At 36.3% G+C, this 20,201-nt stretch overlaps 1 protein-coding gene and 1 long non-coding RNA gene across 2 annotated transcripts in view; both read left to right on the forward strand.

The window, feature by feature from the left end:
• The window catches only part of LOC6047770 (protein O-mannosyl-transferase 2), a 62,984-nt gene extending 49,963 nt beyond the window's left edge, over positions 1-13,021 (forward strand). The window contains exon 9 of the mRNA XM_038260366.1: positions 12,652-13,021. Coding sequence (XP_038116294.1) covers positions 12,652-12,845 — 194 coding nt within the window. The 3' untranslated portion in view covers positions 12,846-13,021. The remainder of the gene's footprint in view (positions 1-12,651) is intronic.
• On the forward strand, positions 6,081-9,215 carry LOC119768861. The gene is made up of 2 exons (XR_005278262.1): positions 6,081-6,337; positions 8,459-9,215. It is a non-coding gene; the product is annotated as an uncharacterized LOC119768861 (long non-coding RNA).
• Positions 13,022-20,201: the final 7,180 nt, after the last annotated feature.

The raw sequence follows: 20,201 nt of genomic DNA on the forward strand, positions 1-20,201 counted from the left end.
AAAGAAAAAACCCTTACAAAAAAGGTAAAAGCCCACCTGGTGAACTTCGCCAACATTTTACGTTTTTAATTTTATGCGAAATTTCTTTCTACATTCATAGTACCGGCAATCCCGATCAATTTTTAGAACGATTTACTTTTTGCATTTCTTACTAAAGAAAGGTATAGGTTTTTCTTTATGGCTGGACATAATTTTCATCGTCGTAAATAAAATGATTCAGCATGAGTTTTAATCGGAAAAATCGCCAAAAAATCACACAGCTTCGATTTTTGACGCTCCGTCGCCAAGTCGACAAGTTGTCAAGATGAGCTTCGAATACTGGCGCGAGAATGCTGGCGCATATATTTTGTGGATCGAGATATACTCGTTTGTATTAGCTTGTCTACCGATGTTCCCTACAACATGTAAGATATCGCAGTTTTTCGATTTCATTTGCCCTGTCCGTGTTTGCATAACTGTCCTATGTTTATGCAAAAACTTGTGTGACATAGGACATTCATCCAGCCTCAAACAATTTGTTTCCCGTGTGCTCCTAAAATCGCCTTCAAGTAGGCTTCATTTTGTCGTGATTTCGTAAGTTTATTTAACAGAGTTCATTGGATTCCAATAGGAGCTTTCTAAGCTTTTCATCGTTTATATCGTTTTCAAAGTTTTCAATGCTTGCGACGCCAATGGCTTTCTACCTAAGGTACTTGCGATTGAGTGTGTAGTGGTGCGGTTTGTAAAAATAGCTATCTCTGACTCTCTCACTTTCGTAGATGCTGAATGGCAAGCTTCCCACTGTGCGGTTAACTCGGTTTTGCTTTGCGCCTGCTTTGTTTGGTTTATGGGCTCGTACCGAAACTAGAAAACCAAAACCGCGGTGTGCGTTGTTACTGGCGCATGGGAAGCTTGCTATGCTCGCGTTTGTCATAAACGCTTGTTTGATTAAGAATTTGTACGATAAAAAATATTCTTTTGGTGAAAATTGCGTTTTGAATTTCATTTGGAAAACATATCATTTATAATACCTTGCTTTCATCATAAGATTTTTTGTATCATATCACTTTCTTTTGTGCTGACGTTATAAATAAACAAAGTCGATGTTATGAATTGAAAGAAGTTCTTTTCATAAGTAAGAAAGGCTCTATCTCACCCCAGGTGGGATTAAATCGTTTTTTCGTGAAATCGCGATAACTAGTGACGTTTATAAGCAAATGTTTATATATATTTTTTTGTAATTGTCTGCTCTACAACTTTGTAGAACATTTTAAAATGAAAATTTTTGTCCCAAATGAAAAATGACCCTTCTGAGTCAATGTAGAGTCGAAAAGAACATTAAATTTCCTATAAAATGACATGCTTCAAAAAAATTTAAGTCGAGTAGCGAAAAATGGTAGAGTTTTTTTTAAACTTTTTAGTGTTTTTTTCGATGAAAAATACTTTTTTCGGGATTCTGAGTACGCCATCAAATCGAACGACTAATTTTACATAAAAGTCCCTTTGACTTCAAATTTCTATCTCATCACCATTTTAGGCTGCAAATTATTAAAAAACACCTCTTTTTCGCATGTCAAAATTGAAGGGCTCGTACCGCCCTTCCGTCACGAGATATCAAAAAAACGAACCTCGGATTCGTGATCAGGGACAAAAATTGCCCCTTAGGATAAAATTTTACGAAAATCGGAAAGGGGTCGGGGCAACTGCTGTGTGTGGTGGCGGAGAATTATCTTTTTTAGTTTGACTTTGTCAAACCAACACACAGCATTAGCATTAGCATTAGCATTTGGAGGACGGCCCACCACCGGAAGGCTCCACACAACGCTTATCCCACTGTTTGGTGTGGTTGTATTAGACCCTCATCCGGAACAATAATCCAACACGGGAGATACCATGTCTTCATCTTTTGATGAGTGTGTAATACAACCCAGGGCATTTGGGGGTCCTCGCCGGGTCCAAGCTATCCTTTGAGGAACGGAAGGATGTTAGTAAACACCTATCTAAAGTGCGTCACCTTAGTGGTATAGATGTTTGTAGGGAGGTTTTGAACTCAATGTTAGTAGGAGAGGCTTTGCCATAATGAGTATCATAGGTTTGTTGCTTGTCAAGGAGTATGATTTGATCCGATGTGCACAGAAAAAAAAAGTTGAATTTTGGAATGTTGAAAATTTGGTAGGTTGAATATTACCTCTTTATTTGTGTAATATTACATAACAAATGTGTAAAAATGTGAAACTGATGAATATTCATCAAAAACTGATGAAAATTCATTTATTTTGCCACAAAATCTGTCACCATTTCCTGATGAATATTTCCATCATTTTTTTCTGTGTGGAATTAAAGTCGAAGTTTTCAGTATATTGCTGAAGATTAAATTTTTCCACATGGACTCCACTTCATGCTACGAGAACCCACTTTGACGCAGTCCCAGGGCTTAAACGGTGGCCGGTAAGCTTTTAAAACAACAATAAATGTTTTGAAATATTTTTATGATTTAAAAAATGAAAGTTTTCCAAATTCTTCAATTCAAGTGATTTGAATTGATACTGATTTTTACAATCTGTTGGTGAAAATCGCCTCCTCTCTCCTCAACTGCAAAAAGGCCAATGAAGGTTAGCCTTGTTTCATTAGTGAAACTCAACGCCCCCACTTTTGTGCCCCCCACCGGTATTTATTAATGTTCCTCAGGAGGGTCGGTAGAACGTCTTAAGGCACACACATCCCCCCCCACACACACACACACACACACGTCCAAGTACATCCTCGTCTTCATCATAATCCATGCACACACTTGGCTTAGCTTGAAGACCATATCTTCAACCTTTATACGCAAACTACCCTCAAGTCGCATTTTTGCTTCACAGGAAAGTGCTCTCTGCGACACCTTCCGCAGCAACTTGAAAGAGACTCCAACCTTAACACGTAAGGTGTTTATGATGGTGCTCCCTGTCCCCCAGTCCCACCTTCTATCTCCCAGAACGATGCTCTTTTGCAGTTTTTATGGCGGTAATTAGAACAAGAGCCCGGTTTTGTGTATGAATTTAAAATGAAGCACACGTGGGCGTGGAGATTTGTGCGTGGCCTGGCAACACTGCCAATGAACCCTGCCAACGCTTCAGAAATAAGGGAGGGGGAGTTTGATGACGATGACGCTACGACAGAGTGGAGAGTTCTTAAAGGATAACGCACTGCAAAAGTTTTCTTCGACGAGGTTCTGCAGCAGCACGTGAGCTGAATTATTGGATTAAGGGTTGGGATTATGATGAATATTTTCTGATTGTATAATTATGCTCAAGTGATGACTCGTCATTTTTTTCGAACAAATTTCCATAAAATCTTGTTAATTAAAAAAAACAGTCTACCATTCTAATTAAATTTAATCTTCCTGTTCCGCCAAACAATTGTTCGCTGAACCAATTGCGACTAGCTTTGCCTGGTAGATAGGCATAAAATGCTATCAAAACCATCTGCTACAACTACACACTGGTACGATCACCTTCCGACCCCCTTCCTCCGAAAATCCAACATTTTGCGGGTGTAAACTTCATTATCTCCTGCAATGAGCTCATTATAACGATTATTACCGCAGCGGCAGGTTTGTTTTTTCGTCCCCCCTTCCTGGATGATTCGGATGAAGTGAGGTGGTACCTCATTAAACTCAAGTTGACCGAAAAAAAACGGAGTAATTTTATGCTTGAAGGCAACTATAATCGGCTTACAATGTGGTTTGATTTGGGTTTTTTTTTTCATCATTCGATCGAAATCAAATCAGCAATTTTGTGCTCTTAAAATGTTTTTGCAATTCCGTCGTGAAACTATTTACTTTTCTTGTCATTCTTGAACGACGAAATAGCCTACTTTTCTGTACCAAAAATAACAGAATCGAATAGCAACACTTTTCAAAATAAATGCTGAAAAGTTCTACTTTTCAGCACTCTAATGGGAGCTGAAAAGTTGAACTTTTCAGCACTTGTTTCGAAAAGTAACACTTTTCAACATTTTTTGATTTAATCGATTTATTGACAAAATAAAAATTTCACTCAGTGTGTGTTTTTTGGAATTGCAAAAAATGTTGTATGGAACTCGTTGCAAAATTTGATTTTTTCAGCACTCTTCGTATTTATCCAACTCGGTGAACCTCGTTGGATAAATGTACGACTCGTGCTGAAAAAATCCTCTTTTTGCAACTTGTTGCATAAACTACTATTTCAAAGAGCTAGGTAAATGTGACTCATGTAATGAAATGCTTGATCATGAATTTATCATCTTTATGTTCCCAATCTCTTTTGCCTTCCTCACTGAGGTAAAAATGAACTTTTTTATTAAAAGCTCGAAGACCCACCTTCATGTGTACATATCGACTCAGAATCGAAAACTGAACAAATGTCTGTGTGTATGTGTGTGTATGTATGTATGTGCCCAAAATTCTTGCCAAGTTTTCTCAGCACCACAGTGGGCAGAAACCCACCTCTAATCCCATTAAATTGAAGCCGCTGTTTTTTTCTTCTGAAAAATAGTTTTTCTTATGTAAAAAATCTCAGAAATCGATTGGCGCATAGCAAACCCACCGGAAATGACGGGAAAGGGTCCATTTTGCCCCATTTGTCCTAATAATTGGAATTTTCTGGATTTTAACTCTACTAGTTATCCTTATTAACACTTATAGGATATCTTTATGCTTATTTTGAAGTAAAATTAGCAGGAGAATCGAATGGTGATATTTTGCAATCATTTGGAGTGACCCGTTTTGCCCTATGGGCCCTTTTTGACGATTTTGGGTAATTTTACTCCTTTTTATAGCATTTAGCGTAGGAATTTCGTGAACTTATTTCTACTATGCGTGCATAATCGGCACAAGAATCAAATAATGCTGATTTAGGAACATTTAAAATAACCCGTTTTATACCATGGGCCATTTTCCTATTTTTCAAAATAAAATTTATTTATATGTGTTTGGGTATAATTTTAATAAACTAATCACTGTTATATGCATAAAATGGCATTCTAATGGAAAGATACTATTATACAGTTATTTGATATTTCTTATATTGTCCCATGCCCCCATTTTAAAATATCTCATGTAATTTGATTTGTTTTTCGAAGCAATTTGCAAAATATGGTGATAAATGAATTTCTTTGTAATGCAAAAGATAACCAAGTAAATTAAATATTTTTATTTTGGAGTTATTTGAAATAGCCCATTTTACCCTAGTTGCCCTCTCATCATGTTTTAGGCAATTTTGCTCCTTTTAGAAACGTTTTGCGTGCAATACTTATCGAATAATGACAATAATCTTGTGTTTAATGGACAGAAGAAATGAACAACAGGTATTTTGGGATTATTTCGAACTGTAAACAATCAGTCCTGCTGAAAACATCAATTTTCCTGCTTTTAAACCTTTGCATGGCAAATGCAAAATATAGAAAATTTTCTCAGCGTTTCAAAAAAAATTTTTTTTGAGTGGGCAAACATGTGCACTCATTTAAAAAAAATAAAAACTTCGACTGTTTTCAAAAAAGTCACCTAAAAATGGATTTAACTTGAAAACGGTGCACTTTTTGAAAATTTCACTACAATACTTTTTGATTGCAAATTTGATTTCACATCGAAAAATGAAGTTGAAAAATTTTTGCGACCAATATTTAGATTTTTTGAAAAAAATAGTGTTGATTCGAAAATTCATAACTCGGTTAAAGATTTTTTGCACAACCTGCAAATATCTGAAAAGTTGGCATTTTATGTCTCCTAAAACATATAAAAAAAGTGTTTTTTTTTTTGCAAATCAAGTTTTTGTGACAAAAAGTTAAATTTAAATCACCATTTTTTTTAACCATGTATCATTTTATTTCAGTGTAGTCCTTATCCATACCTACAACTTTGCCGAAGACACCAAATCGATCAAAACATTCCTTCAAAAGATACAGATTTTTGAATTTTCATACATCACTTTTGTATGGACAGCTGCCAAATTTGTATGGAAAATTATATGGACAAACTAATGATGCAAAATGGCTTCTTTGGGCATACCGAAGCCACCAAAAAAGTTTCAGCCGGATTAAAGCATACAAAAAAAAATCGAACCGAACAAACCGAAATCTCAGAGAATTGCTCATATATCCGAGTTACGGCCTGGCACCCCTAGCCGTATTGCACCAACACTTGCAGACTTGTCATACTAAGCATTCTTTCTGAAATAATAAATCAGTCAGTCAAGTTTCATCCTTCAACCAGTGCAGTGCTGAAGTTAATCGTCCGAACCTCCCCACGGGCCAGGAAGCAGCCAACATGGCCCGCTTCCCGGGAACCCCGTACATAACTGGCGCAGTCGGTCGTCTCGGTGAATTACCGAGACTTAAGGTAAGTAATTATTAAGTTTTAGTACAATAAATGTAGGGCAAAAGTCTGGTTCACCAGCAATTTCCTGTGTCGATATTGCGAAATCGTAGTCGACACAGGCTATAAGTGTTTAGCATAGGGCAAAATTAGATTTTGCAATAAATTTAGGACAAAAGTCTGGTTAACCAGCAATTTCCTGTGTCGATATTGCGAAATCGTAGTCGACACAGGCTATAAGGTCTTAGTATAGGGCAAAATTAGATTTTGCCGTAAATTTAAGTGAAGAAAAAACCCCCGCGTATGAACGAAGACGATATGTGGATGATACGATGGTCAGCAGAAAATGCTTTGAAACGGTCGTCACCGCGTAGGAAAGAAGACGATATTTGAACGATACGATGGTCAGCAGAAAATGCTTTGACATGGTCGTCGCGCTGACGCGATTGCAACGAAATATCCAAAACCAAAAGAGTTCTATAAAAATTAAAAATTAAAAATTAAAAATTAAAAATTAAAAATTAAAATTAAAAATTAAAAATTAAAAATTAAAAATTAAAAATTAAAAATTAAAAATTAAAAATTAAAAATTAAAAATTAAAAATTAAAAATTAAAAATTAAAAATTAAAAATTAAAAATTAAAAATTAAAAATTAAAAATTAAAAATTAAAAATTAAAAATTAAAAATTAAAAATTAAAAATTAAAAATTAAAAATTAAAAATTAAAAATTAAAATTAAAAATTAAAAATTAAAAATTAAAAATTAAAATTAAAAATTAAAAATTAAAAATTAAAAATTAAAATTAAAAATTAAAAATTAAAATTAAAAATTAAAAATTAAAAATTAAAAATTAAAAATTAAAAATTAAAAATTAAAAATTAAAAATTAAAAATTAAAAATTAAAAATTAAAATTAAAAATTAAAAATTAAAAATTAAAAATTAAAATTAAAAATTAAAAATTAAAAATTAAAAATTAAAAATTAAAAATTAAAAATTAAAAATTAAAAATTAAAAATTAAAAATTAAAAATTAAAAATTAAAAATTAAAAATTAAAAATTAAAAATTAAAAATTAAAAATTAAAAATTAAAAATTAAAAATTAAAAATTAAAAATTAAAAATTAAAAATTAAAAATTAAAAATTAAAAATTAAAAATTAAAAATTAAAAATTAAAATTAAAAATTAAAATTAAAAATTAAAAATTAAAAATTAAAAATTAAAAATTAAAAATTAAAAATTAAAAATTAAAAATTAAAAATTAAAATTAAAAATTAAAAATTAAAAATTAAAAATTAAAAATTAAAAATTAAAAATTAAAAATTAAAAATTAAAAATTAAAATTAAAAATTAAAAATTAAAAATTAAAAATTAAAAATTAAAAATTAAAAATTAAAAATTAAAAATTAAAAATTAAAAATTAAAAATTAAACATTAAAAATTAAAATTAAAAATTTTTAAAAACTTTAAAAATTGAGACGTTGTGTAATTTTATTGTAATCCATTATTACATGGAAATACAAAGGGTACAAGTGAATTGTAATCGAGGATTACGTAATCTTAGATTACATTCAATATAAATATATTTTTTTTCATGTTTGTAATTCAGTATTACAAACTTGGAAATTTGTAATTTGAAATTACGAACTAGCTTGACAATTTTTCACCATTGTGTTTTCACATTACTTTTAAAATTCCCTAACCAAAAAAAAAAAAAAATGGACGGGCAATTGTTACAAAGCATGATGTATTTTTTTTTCCTGAAATTAATTCTGTTTTCATCAAATTATCCGAGGTCGATTCGCACAATATTATCATATGGTCGTGTTGCTCAATTGGAGCCCCAATTTGAAGATTTTCATTGGCATTTTTGTTAAACATTTTATTTACTAAATGTAAGCTATTTACTTTACTTTCATCCGCCTTTTACTTTTACAATAAGTATCAAATACACAAAAACAGCATCATGACTACCATAATGCTGAAAGAGAAAATGCACCTTTGTTTGACGATGGAGGAGTCGTTGTATTGGCATTTTCTGTGTAACATTTTGTGTACTTGTTGTAAGTTGTCTATCTCTACTGTTATCTGTCTTTTACTTTCACTATAAACATCGAATATTAACCAATACTTTTTGATCCATAGAGAATCAGGATGATAATCACGAGCCGAAACCGAGGACTGGCAGGCAAACAGCATCGAAAAAAATCAATAGCATCTTCATTCCTTCTTTTATTTGATATTTCTAACGCTTTTTACTTTTAGACTTCCACCATATTCACTCAACACCCGCTTGGTAACCACGTCTAGGGAAAGCAGCAGACGTGCAAAACAACCAGGCTAATTTCTCCCCAATGAACCTAACCAGCGTTTTGAGAGGTAGTAATGGATATGAAGAATGAGTTGTAATTGTAAAATTCGTAATCATTGTGGCGTTAACGAAAAGAACAAAAAAAAAGGGTTTTATGCCGTGATTGAGGAGAGAGCAGACATAGCTCAACCTCAACCCAAGTGCTTTTGTCCCTTCCAAAAGCCTTAGCCTGCAAAAATTCTGATGGATGCTACTAAGAAACTGTACACCGAATATCGCTGTTAGAATTAAGTTTGGTAGGACAAGTTAGCAAGAAATCGTTTAAATCAAACCAGAAAATTCTCATAATTCTTATGAGCCTGAGCCGCATCAACCAAATGCTAGGAATGTGATATCCTTGATACGTCAGGAATCCTTCCTGTTGCCATCCCGGGGCTCCAGACAACTAGATTTGTGAGGCCCTCGACACGTCAGGACTCCGTCTAGCCTGGAACAGTCATTGGGAATGTGATGTCCTCGATACGTCAGGCATCCGCCCTTGGACGAACTCCGCAGCAACTCGAGCACATCAGTGGAACTCAGAGAAAAAAACTAAAACAGTTTTTAAAGTCGAATCGAGACGATTCGAGTCTAACGATGGGGTAGTTACGGCCTGGCACCCTAGCCGTATTGCACCAACACTTGCAGACTTGTCATACTAAGCATTCTTTCTGAAATAATAAATCAGTCAGTCAAGTTTCATCCTTCAACCAGTGCAGTGCTGAAGTTAATCGTCCGAACCTCCCCACGGGCCAGGAAGCAGCCAACATGGCCCGCTTCCCGGGAACCCCGTACATAACTTCCGTATTAAACTTAAATGTATGTAATCGATGTCCGGATCCATCATCCAACACATCGTTGGTTAGGTTATCAAAAGACCTTTCCAACGAATCCAAAACATTGAAGATCTGGCAACCCTGTCTCGAGATTTGGCCACTTAAGTGATATCGATGTACTTTTTGGAAGCCGGATCTAAAAAATAGATGAAACTTGTGTACAGCCATTGTTGTGAGGAAGGCTCCAACCACATAGGTGGATTAAGTTTGGTTTTAAACAAATTTAACTAAAATGTCAAATTAATTTTAAATTAATTCTGATTTTTTAACAGGAATCTTTTAAATCCAGAAATTTTATTTTAAATAAATTTAATTAAAATGTCAATTGTCCACTGGTTTCCTGATCCGGATTATTTAGAACAGGTTCCAATTGGCGATTTGGCCACACATCAGATTCTGATTTTAAATAAATTCTGAATTTTTCCAGGAATCTGTTAAGTCCAGTAACTAATTTAAGAATTTAAGAAACCGTCAAATTCAAATCGAGATATCTAAAAATAGACACGGATAGACACGGAGATATTTTCAGGGAATGTAGTTGAAAGTGTGTACTTTCAGGTGCATTGTTCGGTTTTGCGCCAAAATGCGCCATTTTGAAAACATAGCAACTTGAAAATAGGCTCAAAATCACATAAAAATGGTTATAAGTCTTTAATAAAGGCTCAAAACATTTTGCTGTCTTCGGCAAAGATGTGTAATTTTATGTCATAAACAACTCTTTAGAACATAGTAGGCCGCTAAAATGCTAACATTTTGAGTTATCACAGAAAAAGTGCTTTTTTGGACCATTTTTTCAAAAATGGCGTATATCTCGAGTAGATTAAAAGCTACAAATTTGGTGCCTTCGACAAACTTTCATGAAATTTTCTCCTCTACAACTTTGCCGAAGACACCAAAGCCCTACAACGTCATCCAACAAAGTTAGTTCTTGGTTGACACCCTGGAAGGTCGTCACCCTGTTTGTCAATAACTTCAAAAGATAGCCCTTATCAAGAACAACAACTCTTCCGAAGACACCATTTGGCTAGGACGTCAAATAAAGGAGTTATCAATTTATTCCACTTAATTTTGCCATTCCGAACACTGTGCACTGGTTTTCTGATCCGGAATATATAAACAGAGTCCGGTTGGCCATTTGGCTACATGTCTGAATCTGATTATGATGGAATTTAGATCATTTTGAAAATTTCAATTTTAAATAAAATTGTCAAGTGTCCACTGGTTCCATGATCCGGAACATTTAGAACAGATTCCTGATGGCCACATTTCTGAACCGGGTCAACAAATTTTGGAAAGCTGGAGTCGGAGTCGCCTAGAGTTGGTAGGCCGGAGTCGGAGTCGGAGTCGGAGCTGGAGTCAACAATTTGTGGAAAGACGGAGCTGGAGTCGGAATCGTAGTCGGCTCAACTCAGAAAGCCGGAGTCGGAGTCAGAGTCAGAGTCGCTTGAAATATGACCAGACTCCGCAGTCCTGATCGTATGCTTGTGTAAAAATGATGTGGATCAGTTTGACAAATGGGGCAAAGGGTAATAAATTTTTGCTGATCTTTGCGGTTCGTACTTTATTTACGGCACCTTATACCAAACGATCAAGAGATAACTAAAAACATTCATAAAATCTGAATATGATCTCATTCTTACATTCCAAAACCATTCAAAAGCGTTCGGAGGATATGTTTACACATTTTTGTTTAAACCAGAGACGGATGTATCAACCTGTCAACCCACGCCAGCCTTCCGGTCAGTGTCCGCGAGTATGTTGTGGACATGAACAATGCAAACGCCTACCTCTCCACCGCCAACTACGATGACCCTTCAACTGACTGGCCGGTCAGCTTTTCCCCGTGTCCGTTCCTGTCAACCGTCCGAGCGGCGTGTTTGTGTTTTCATTAATTTTGGACAGCTCTCTTTATTTTCGGCGGCCTGGACAGAACCCAAAAACAAAAAGGAAATCACTTCGCGGAAAATTATTTATGTCACCTGTGGAAAACCGCAACCAAATTTAATCGCGGCTTGCGGGACTGACAGCTCCAGGAGTCGCCGGATGCATCCCGGATGATGGGGTAAATTTATTGGCATCGCCGCGACGGGGAGGGCTGTGTGGGTCATGGCTTGCTGATAAATATTGTGACAAATTGTGTAACACGGCTGGGAAAGTGACAGAAAGTGTGGATTGGGGATCAAAATTGAAATAAATTTGGAATTATGATGATCATCTTCACAACCAAACCAAGGATTGGTTGTCATGAAGTGATGATGTTGGATTACATCAAATTGAACAATAAAACCCAATTAAGTCCAGCCAAACTTTTTAATATTAAAATAAACGGAAGAATGTTTAACATTTGCTTCAAATTTTACATTATGCCTACTTTCTCGATCCCCCGAAAAAGGGTCGGTAACGATAATTATAATGCCTTTAATTTTCCGCTATAATGACGACAATAATGATGGCGATGCCCTACCACACCTCACTGACTACATGATCGGTACGTGAGGTTGGGTTGTGGGTGGGTGTATGTGAATTTGTTGGCAGCCCAATCACCGAGGTCCTGAATGGCGCCAACCACCGATAATTGTTCGTATATGGCTCTGAGGGGGTATTAAAAATATGCCAGCTCCAAAAATGAGTTCTTGCGGTGATGCAATTTTCCTCCCACACACAAACACACACAAAGTACACCGCTTATCAATTATCTCATCATCATCGTCAATCGATCCATCCGAAAATGAATGAGCTTTTTTCGAGCTCAGGTTGTTGGCAGCAAATTTCGTTGCAAAATTCGAATGGAATTAAAATTGTTAAATGTTGAACAAAACTTTAACTTCATTCAACTAATTTTAACTCAAAAGTACGACCATATGTTGCCTTTTTTGCTGGCCAACCCAATCCCCAAAAACTCAATTCAGAGAAGAAACAAACAAAACCTAGAACAAGCAAAACAATTCCTTTTCTTAATTTTCTCCGAGCCCGAACTTCCCAACAGGGTGCGATGGTGTGGCATTAGTTGTTTGATTTATTTTCGCCCAAGTTTCGAAAGAGAAAACTTTTTTCACTCCCCAACCCCGTTTTCCCCCAAGCTACCTCTGTTGTGCTGATTGCTTTCCTGTTTTTCTTAAATCTTTCTTATCTTCTCCCGTTTTTTTTTCTAGGTGTGATGCTGGACTACCTGACGGCGAGGTTCCCCACCTGGCTGCGCCACACCGTCCTCGGGGTCGCTCTGGCCGGGCTCGTGTACAGTTTTGCGCTGTTTTCCCCGCTGGCGTACGGCATGAACGGGCCGTTTTCCCACGAGCCCAACTCGACCGTGGCCGGCCTCAAGTGGCTGGATTCGTGGGAGTTCTGAAGAGGTTGTTGAAGTAGAAGGACGAGCTTGATTGAATCTCGAGAGATTTGCATTAGATTTGAATGTTTAGTTTATTTGGACATCGCTGAAGCTTGCCAGCATTGTGGATGAAGAATTCGATTTTAGTCAGAAAAGTATCCATAGTAATAAATAAATACTCGAATTTTTACAAAAAACGAATCTTCAAGTCATTTTTTTATATATTACTTTGAATGAAAATCCCTTAACTAATAGGGGAAATTCTCCGCAAACTCACACAGCAGTTGCCCCGACCCCTCTTCGAAGGGGTAACTTTTGTCCCTGATCACGAATCCGAGATCCGTTTTTTGATATTCCTTGACGGAGGGGCGGAATGACCCCTTCAATTTTAGAATATGCGAAAAATACATGTTTTTCCATAATTTGCAGTCTGAAACGGTGACGTGATGGAAATTTGAAGTAAAACTGTACGTATTCGATAGCGTATCCAGAATTCCGAAAAAAAATATATTTATAACGAAAAAAAAAACAACAAGAATTTCAAAAACTCTATTGTATATTTTTGGGATGTGTCATTTTATGGGAAATTTAATGTATTTTTCGAATCTGCAATAACTCAGAAGGTTATTTTGATATCTAAAACAAAATTTATCATTTAAAAATTCGCGACCAGATCTTAATTGAACTAAGTGTGTAACTGTCACTCATCGGGACTGGCAACACCAGCCAGCAACAGTCGAGAGTTCGGAGCTCTTCAAACTTTACCCTCAAAATCGACAACGGTGACAATTACATACTCCTTGCACCTCCTGTACTTTGATCGCGGGTCCGTCAAAATCCTGAACATACGGCGGTCCAAGAAACTGCAATCTTCCACCCCGGTGCGTAAAGTGCGGTAAGACCCACTTCGCCGAAAGGTGCATTCTTCCGCGGAAAGACCAGCTGGCGCGTGTCAAGTGCGCCAATTGTGGTGGAAACCACACGGCAAATTTACGTGGCTGTGCCGCGCGAAAAAAGTACATCGTGCCTGCCGAAAAAAGGCAGAACAATTCCAAGCTCTCAGTGAGCTGATCTTGAAGTACATCTACAACGGTGCAGCGAAATTTTTCGACGTCTACAGACAAAACATACTGTGATTTAGTTTTGAGTTTTTTCTATTTCTATCCTTTTCCTTAGCAAATCTAGAAGGTTTTTTTCCTTCTCTTGTCAAATTCATTGTTAGAATATTCAATTACATCAAAATGAATTATAGTACAAATCATAGTTGGAAGGAACTCCCGAACTCTAGGTTAAAAGAAATAAGTAATTGTAAATTGATTCTTTCGTCGCCGTCGTGCTTACTTGTCGTACGTGCATGTTGGGCCAAATTGAGTTAAGAACGCTCCAGGGTCCATTTAACCCCAATTCCGCTTTAAAAGCATTTTTGGCAATTTTCAAATGTTAGGTCAGATTTTAAAAATCTGAAAATATTTTTATCGTAAAGATCAGACAATTTCACATAAAAATGATGATTTGCACTTGATTGTTTGACACATTTATTTTTACCAACATAAATGCGTTAAATTAACAAGTACAAATCGTCATTCTTTTGTAAAATTGTCTGATCTTTACGATAAAAATATTTTCAGTTTTGTAAAATCTGACCTAACATTTGAAGATGGCCAAAAATGCTTTTATAGCAGAATTGGGGTTAAATGGACCCTGGATGATTTTTGCGGTGCAAGTGGTTATTTTTACTGGATTCCTGGGACATTATCACATAAGTTAAGTGCATTTTGGATGGCCGCATAAAGCCTCCGCTGCGGGTCTGATTAGATTAGATTAGAGTAGATTAGATTAGATTAGATTAGATTAGATTAGATTAGATTAGATTAGATTAGATTAGATTAGATTAGACTAGATTAGATTAGATTAGATTAGATTAGATTAGATTAGATTAGATTAGATTAGATTAGATTAGATTAGATTAGATTAGATTAGATTAGATTAGATTAGATTAGATTTATTCGGCCAGGTGGCCGACGCAGAAGGACCCCGACCCGCGGATTGTCCCAGCAAAACACGAGCAGCAGATTTCGGTGCACAAATGAAACAATAGATTTGTTCAGACCGACCGATCTAGGCGGTGGTCGCGGTGTTACTCAACACTTTATTGAAAAGAACGGTACAGAGTAGAAGATAGAAATGAAGAGTACAAAAACAAACGTTGAATATTAGGGTGGTACAAAAATCATGTTGGTCGCAACATACTCCCCGCCAAAAACGAATGTTTTTTAATAATTCTGAATGCTCAATCACATTCACAAACTGGGTAACAATGGTCGTTGGAAAATGGCCGAAGCCGCCATTTTGGATGAGGAAAAGGATTTTTGGGATGGGAAATTTACCGTGCTTGCTGATTCCGTGGATACCTAATCCGAGAACAGCCGAACTGGATACTGTCCAGAGGTTGCAGACTCGGCAACCCCGGCCTTGCCTACTGGGAGCACAAGACCCGAATCTCCACTTCAGGAAACAGCACAGCGAAGCCGGATGAGCCGCCGTAAGCCGAGGATGATGCTCCGGAGTACCCACTGCGGTCGTGGGTCACTCTGACACGGGAAACAGGGTTCCGCAGATGTCGAAAACGGGAGGCAGGGCTCCGCAAATGTCCACTCAGGCGGTGGACCGACCGAAAACGTTGGAGATCATCCGTGCGGGGTTGTCCAGCTGGCGTGGACCGAGACTTACGGGGTCAAAATCGGCGGGACGAGCGGCTTGTCGACGAGGACACTTGAAGAACAGCGATGGCGGCTACTTCATCTTGGACAGCGATTCTGCGATGGCGTTCTCCGTGGAAGAATGGCGTTGGTGTTCCGGCGAAGACCATCCTGGTCACGGCACCAATGTTCGGCCAGGGGCCGACTCCGCGGGGGCCAGAACCACCAGCTTACCGATTCTTTCCAGCAGCAGACGAAGCGGACGACCAGCGGACCAGAGTGCGGATTAAATAAAAACAACTGTTTAGAATGCTCCGCCAGGCGACTTGCCTGGTCGGAGGCAGGACTTGAAAGAGGACGTTTTATTACACTAAACTTAACTCGATACATTTCACAATAATAAAACGACACAAATTATTACAGATTTGATGTAAACAATAACAAAGATCCCTACGTTGTGTTTTGTGTCAGTGTGGTGACATTTCTACGAATTCACCACACTGCTGTCGGGGGGCGTTTGTTTGGTTTCTGGAACACTAGAGATGTTAGGGTTCCAACAATTAGATTAGATTAGATTAGATTAGATTAGATTAGATTAGATTAGATTAGATTAGATTAGATTAGATTAGATTAGATTAGATTAGATTAGATTAGATTAGATTAGATTAGATTAGATTAGATTAGATTAGATTAGATTAGATTAGATTAGATTAGATTAGATTAGATTAGATTAGATTAGATTAGATTAGATTAGATTAGATTAGATTAGATTAGATTAGATTAGATTAGATTAGATTAGATTAGATTAGATTAGATTAGATTAGATTAGATTAGATTAGATTAGATTAGATTAGATTAGATTAGATTAGATTAGATTAGATTAGATTAGATTAGATTAGATTAGATTAGATTAGATTAGATTAGATTAGATTAGATTAGATTAGATTAGATTAGATTAGATTAGATTAGATTAGATTAGATTAGATTAGATTAGATTAGATTAGATTAGATTAGATTAGATTAGATTAGATTAGATTAGATTAGATTAGATTAGATTAGATTAGATTAGATTAGATTAGATTAGATTAGATTAGATTAGATTAGATTAGATTAGATTAGATTAGATTAGATTAGATTAGATTAGATTAGATTAGATTAGATTAGATTAGATTAGATTAGATTAGATTAGATTAGATTAGATTAGATTAGATTAGATTAGATTAGATTAGATTAGATTAGATTAGATTAGATTAGATTAGATTAGATTAGATTAGATTAGATTAGATTAGATTAGATTAGATTAGATTAGATTAGATTAGATTAGATTAGATTAGATTAGATTAGATTAGATTAGATTAGATTAGATTAGATTAGATTAGATTAGATTAGATTAGATTAGATTAGATTAGATTAGATTAGATTAGATTAGATTAGATTAGATTAGATTAGATTAGATTAGATTAGATTAGATTAGATTAGATTAGATTAGATTAGATTAGATTAGATTAGATTAGATTAGATTAGATTAGATTAGATTAGATTAGATTAGATTAGATTAGATTAGATTAGATTAGATTAGATTAGATTAGATTAGATTAGATTAGATTAGATTAGATTAGATTAGATTAGATTAGATTAGATTAGATTAGATTAGATTAGATTAGATTAGATTAGATTAGATTAGGTTAGATTAGATTAGATTAGATTAGATTAGATTAGATTAGATTAGATTAGATTAGATAAGAAAGTAGTTTCAATCTTGTCGTGCTATCTTGTCACTTCCTGAAAATTGATGTAAGTGCGACAACTGGCCAAAAAGTCAGAACGCGTTTGACGCACGCTCAAGTTAGACTACCGTAAACATTTGTAATTATAACTCGGGAACAACAACAACTCCTGCAACCAACTTCAACCAAACTTCGATACAATGACCATAATGGTCAGCCAAACAAAACGTGTTTGTTATTGTTTACATTGCGTGCTTTCGTTTTTGTTTATTCAAGGTCAAACATCAAAATGCGTTTTCTCAGAACGTCGACATGGCGGGTGCGACAAGATAGCACGACGACGTCGATTTGGCCTATTCTATCACCTCCTATCATTACATTTTGCGTTTCTAATGTTTTCATGTTTTTACAGTAGCTTTTTCGATTTTTCGTTTGTTTCACATTTTTTACTATAGAATGACAACATTATCATTTAAACGCATATTGGTTGAAAAATTGATTTTTGGCGACTTTTTAGTTCGAAGCCCGCCAAAGGCGAGGTTGGGTTGTTGAAAGTTAATATATTTTAAACTATTTGTTGAATTAGAAGTGTAACATCTTCAAGCGACAAGCTCTAGTAGCCACTTCTATAAGGAGTATTATTCAGTGCGTAATTCAACAACCATCTGGGTTTCAGTCTGTGTCTCGGCCTGCGTGCGAAGGTATGCGTGACCCGCCGTCACGTCCCTCAGAAGTGTGTACAAGAGAAAACTGCAATTAATTTGCGGAAATGTAGCACATCCTGCCAGTGCGAAAAGAGCTGGGACATTCCGGAAGTGCCTTCGCTTCCGCAGTGGAATCGTTTCACGGTAAGTACGTCTCATTTTGGCTTAATGATACTTGCTGAAGATAATTTTTCCCCTCGAGGTCAAATATTGTGTTTCTTACATTAAAACTGTCGCTGCAACGGTTGTAAAAGCGTGCTGTTGACGTCTAGAAAATTCAATGCTTCGAATGTTCAGATCCAGCAGCAGCAGCAGGTCATCGACCGAGAGCCAGCTGGTAGGAATCATCAGCCGATATAATTGGATGATCTGGAGAGAGAGAGAGAAGTTTGCTGAGGCTGAAGTTGTAACCTCAAACTTTTCCAATGATAAAGGATAGTTGGTGGAGATGGTCGAGAGGTCCAACATTTCTGTGGTTGAGGTGTTTTCAAAGTGGCGCCCCATAAGCCATAATGGGTTGCCCTGTTATTATCGGATGATTGGGAAGCATTAGGAAGCAAGGTTAGTTGCTTTGATGTTGTGCATGGGACGTATTTTGAGGTCAGCTTCAAAGGAATGTTTGAACCACATAGTAAATTATTCAAAACTATTTAACATTGCCAAGTTCACTAGAAAAAGGCTAATTTAATATTCAAAAAGAGCCACTCTAAGTACTAGTACATCCCAACTCTACGTAAAAGTCCTTTCCTGCTAAATATCCTTTGGTTAGGCGATAATTTCTATGAGCTGTGTCTTTCCAACAACCCTTTGGAGTTGACAACAACGTTACAATGTTGTTCTACAAGGGTCACCGCACTTGATTACGAGTCTTCTCTCCAACCATGTAGTTCAACCCCCCAGCTCTCGTATCATCAGTCGGTAATGGGCTCATGAAGCTCCCACTGTAGTGTATCTAAGTCGTCAACCAAGCACAGATAATAAACTGAAATGAATCCGGGAATTCGAGGCCGGAAAGGGAAGAGATCATGCTCCTTCTTCTTCTTCTTCGTCTTCGTTGGCTTCACATTGTTATAGCAGCATCATCAGAGCATCAGTATCATAAATGTAAACTATTTACTTTGCCGGGACATGCTCGGAATAAGGCAAAACCAGCAAACCGTCTGAAGTTAGAAAGAACAATTCCTGACCTCCAGCACCAGCTACATAATTCCATATGTTATAGTCCCAAAGCCACTACCAGAACTGGAACGTAACTGGGGTGGTGCAACTGCTAATAGGATGCACAAGCAAACACACAAAACACTCACACCAATTTCACACCCGGTGAGTCTTGCTTTGGTGCCGTTGGTGAACTTGTCCCTGATTTGACTGTGTTGTACCCCACACACACACGCACACACACACACACATACAGTTTACATACTTAGCAATAGATTAGGACTAAAGTCAGCTTTGTACCTTTGATTCGAGCCTGGCCAAGATTTACTTCGTTGTTGTTCTTTGTGTTTTCTGTGGCAAGATAAACAGTCGTTGTAGTCTTTTACTCTACTTCTGCATTTAAATTTCTAACAACATGTCAACTATTATATGTTCAGTTTTTTTACGTCGAGGGGAAAGCATACGAAAATACACTCAAACCCTGACCAACTGTTGTCAAACAAACGGGGTCACTTTTTAGTTCGACACCCCCGTTACACGGAGTTCACACACACTACCACACGTTTATTTTGATAGTCTGCGTGAGCGGCGTGTAAAAAGTGACAGTTCGTCACTTTTTAGTTTGACTTTTACCAACCACCGGGGTACAAACTCAAAAAGTGTATAACGGAAAAGTGACCAACAGGGGGTAAAGTGTCGCAGATTTACTGAAACTTCGAAAAGTTGCTGAGATTATGTGGGTACTTCATTTTTTGTCATTTTTTTTTATTTGTCCTTTTGCAATGGTAATTTAACCACGATTTCGTTTCATAGGTTTTATAAAAAAACTGATTGTTTTTTTTATATATTCCGGGAAGAATGCCTGAGCTTTTTTTTATTAGCGGTAACTATCGTAATGTGTAGAAATTTCTATAAGAGAGAAAGAGAGAGAGAGAGAGAGAGAGAGAGAGAGAGAGAGAGAGAGAGAGAGAGAGAGAGAGAGAGAGAGAGAGAGAGAGAGAGAGAGAGGGAGAGAGAGAGAGAGAGAAAGAGAGAGTCTATTGAGCCATAGAGAAATATGGTCAAAAAATCTGCCACCAGGCAGAATTA

The sequence above is a fragment of the Culex quinquefasciatus genome, chromosome 1 (genome assembly GCF_015732765.1).
Source record: "Culex quinquefasciatus strain JHB chromosome 1, VPISU_Cqui_1.0_pri_paternal, whole genome shotgun sequence".
Classification (NCBI taxonomy): Eukaryota; Metazoa; Arthropoda; class Insecta; order Diptera; family Culicidae; genus Culex; species Culex quinquefasciatus.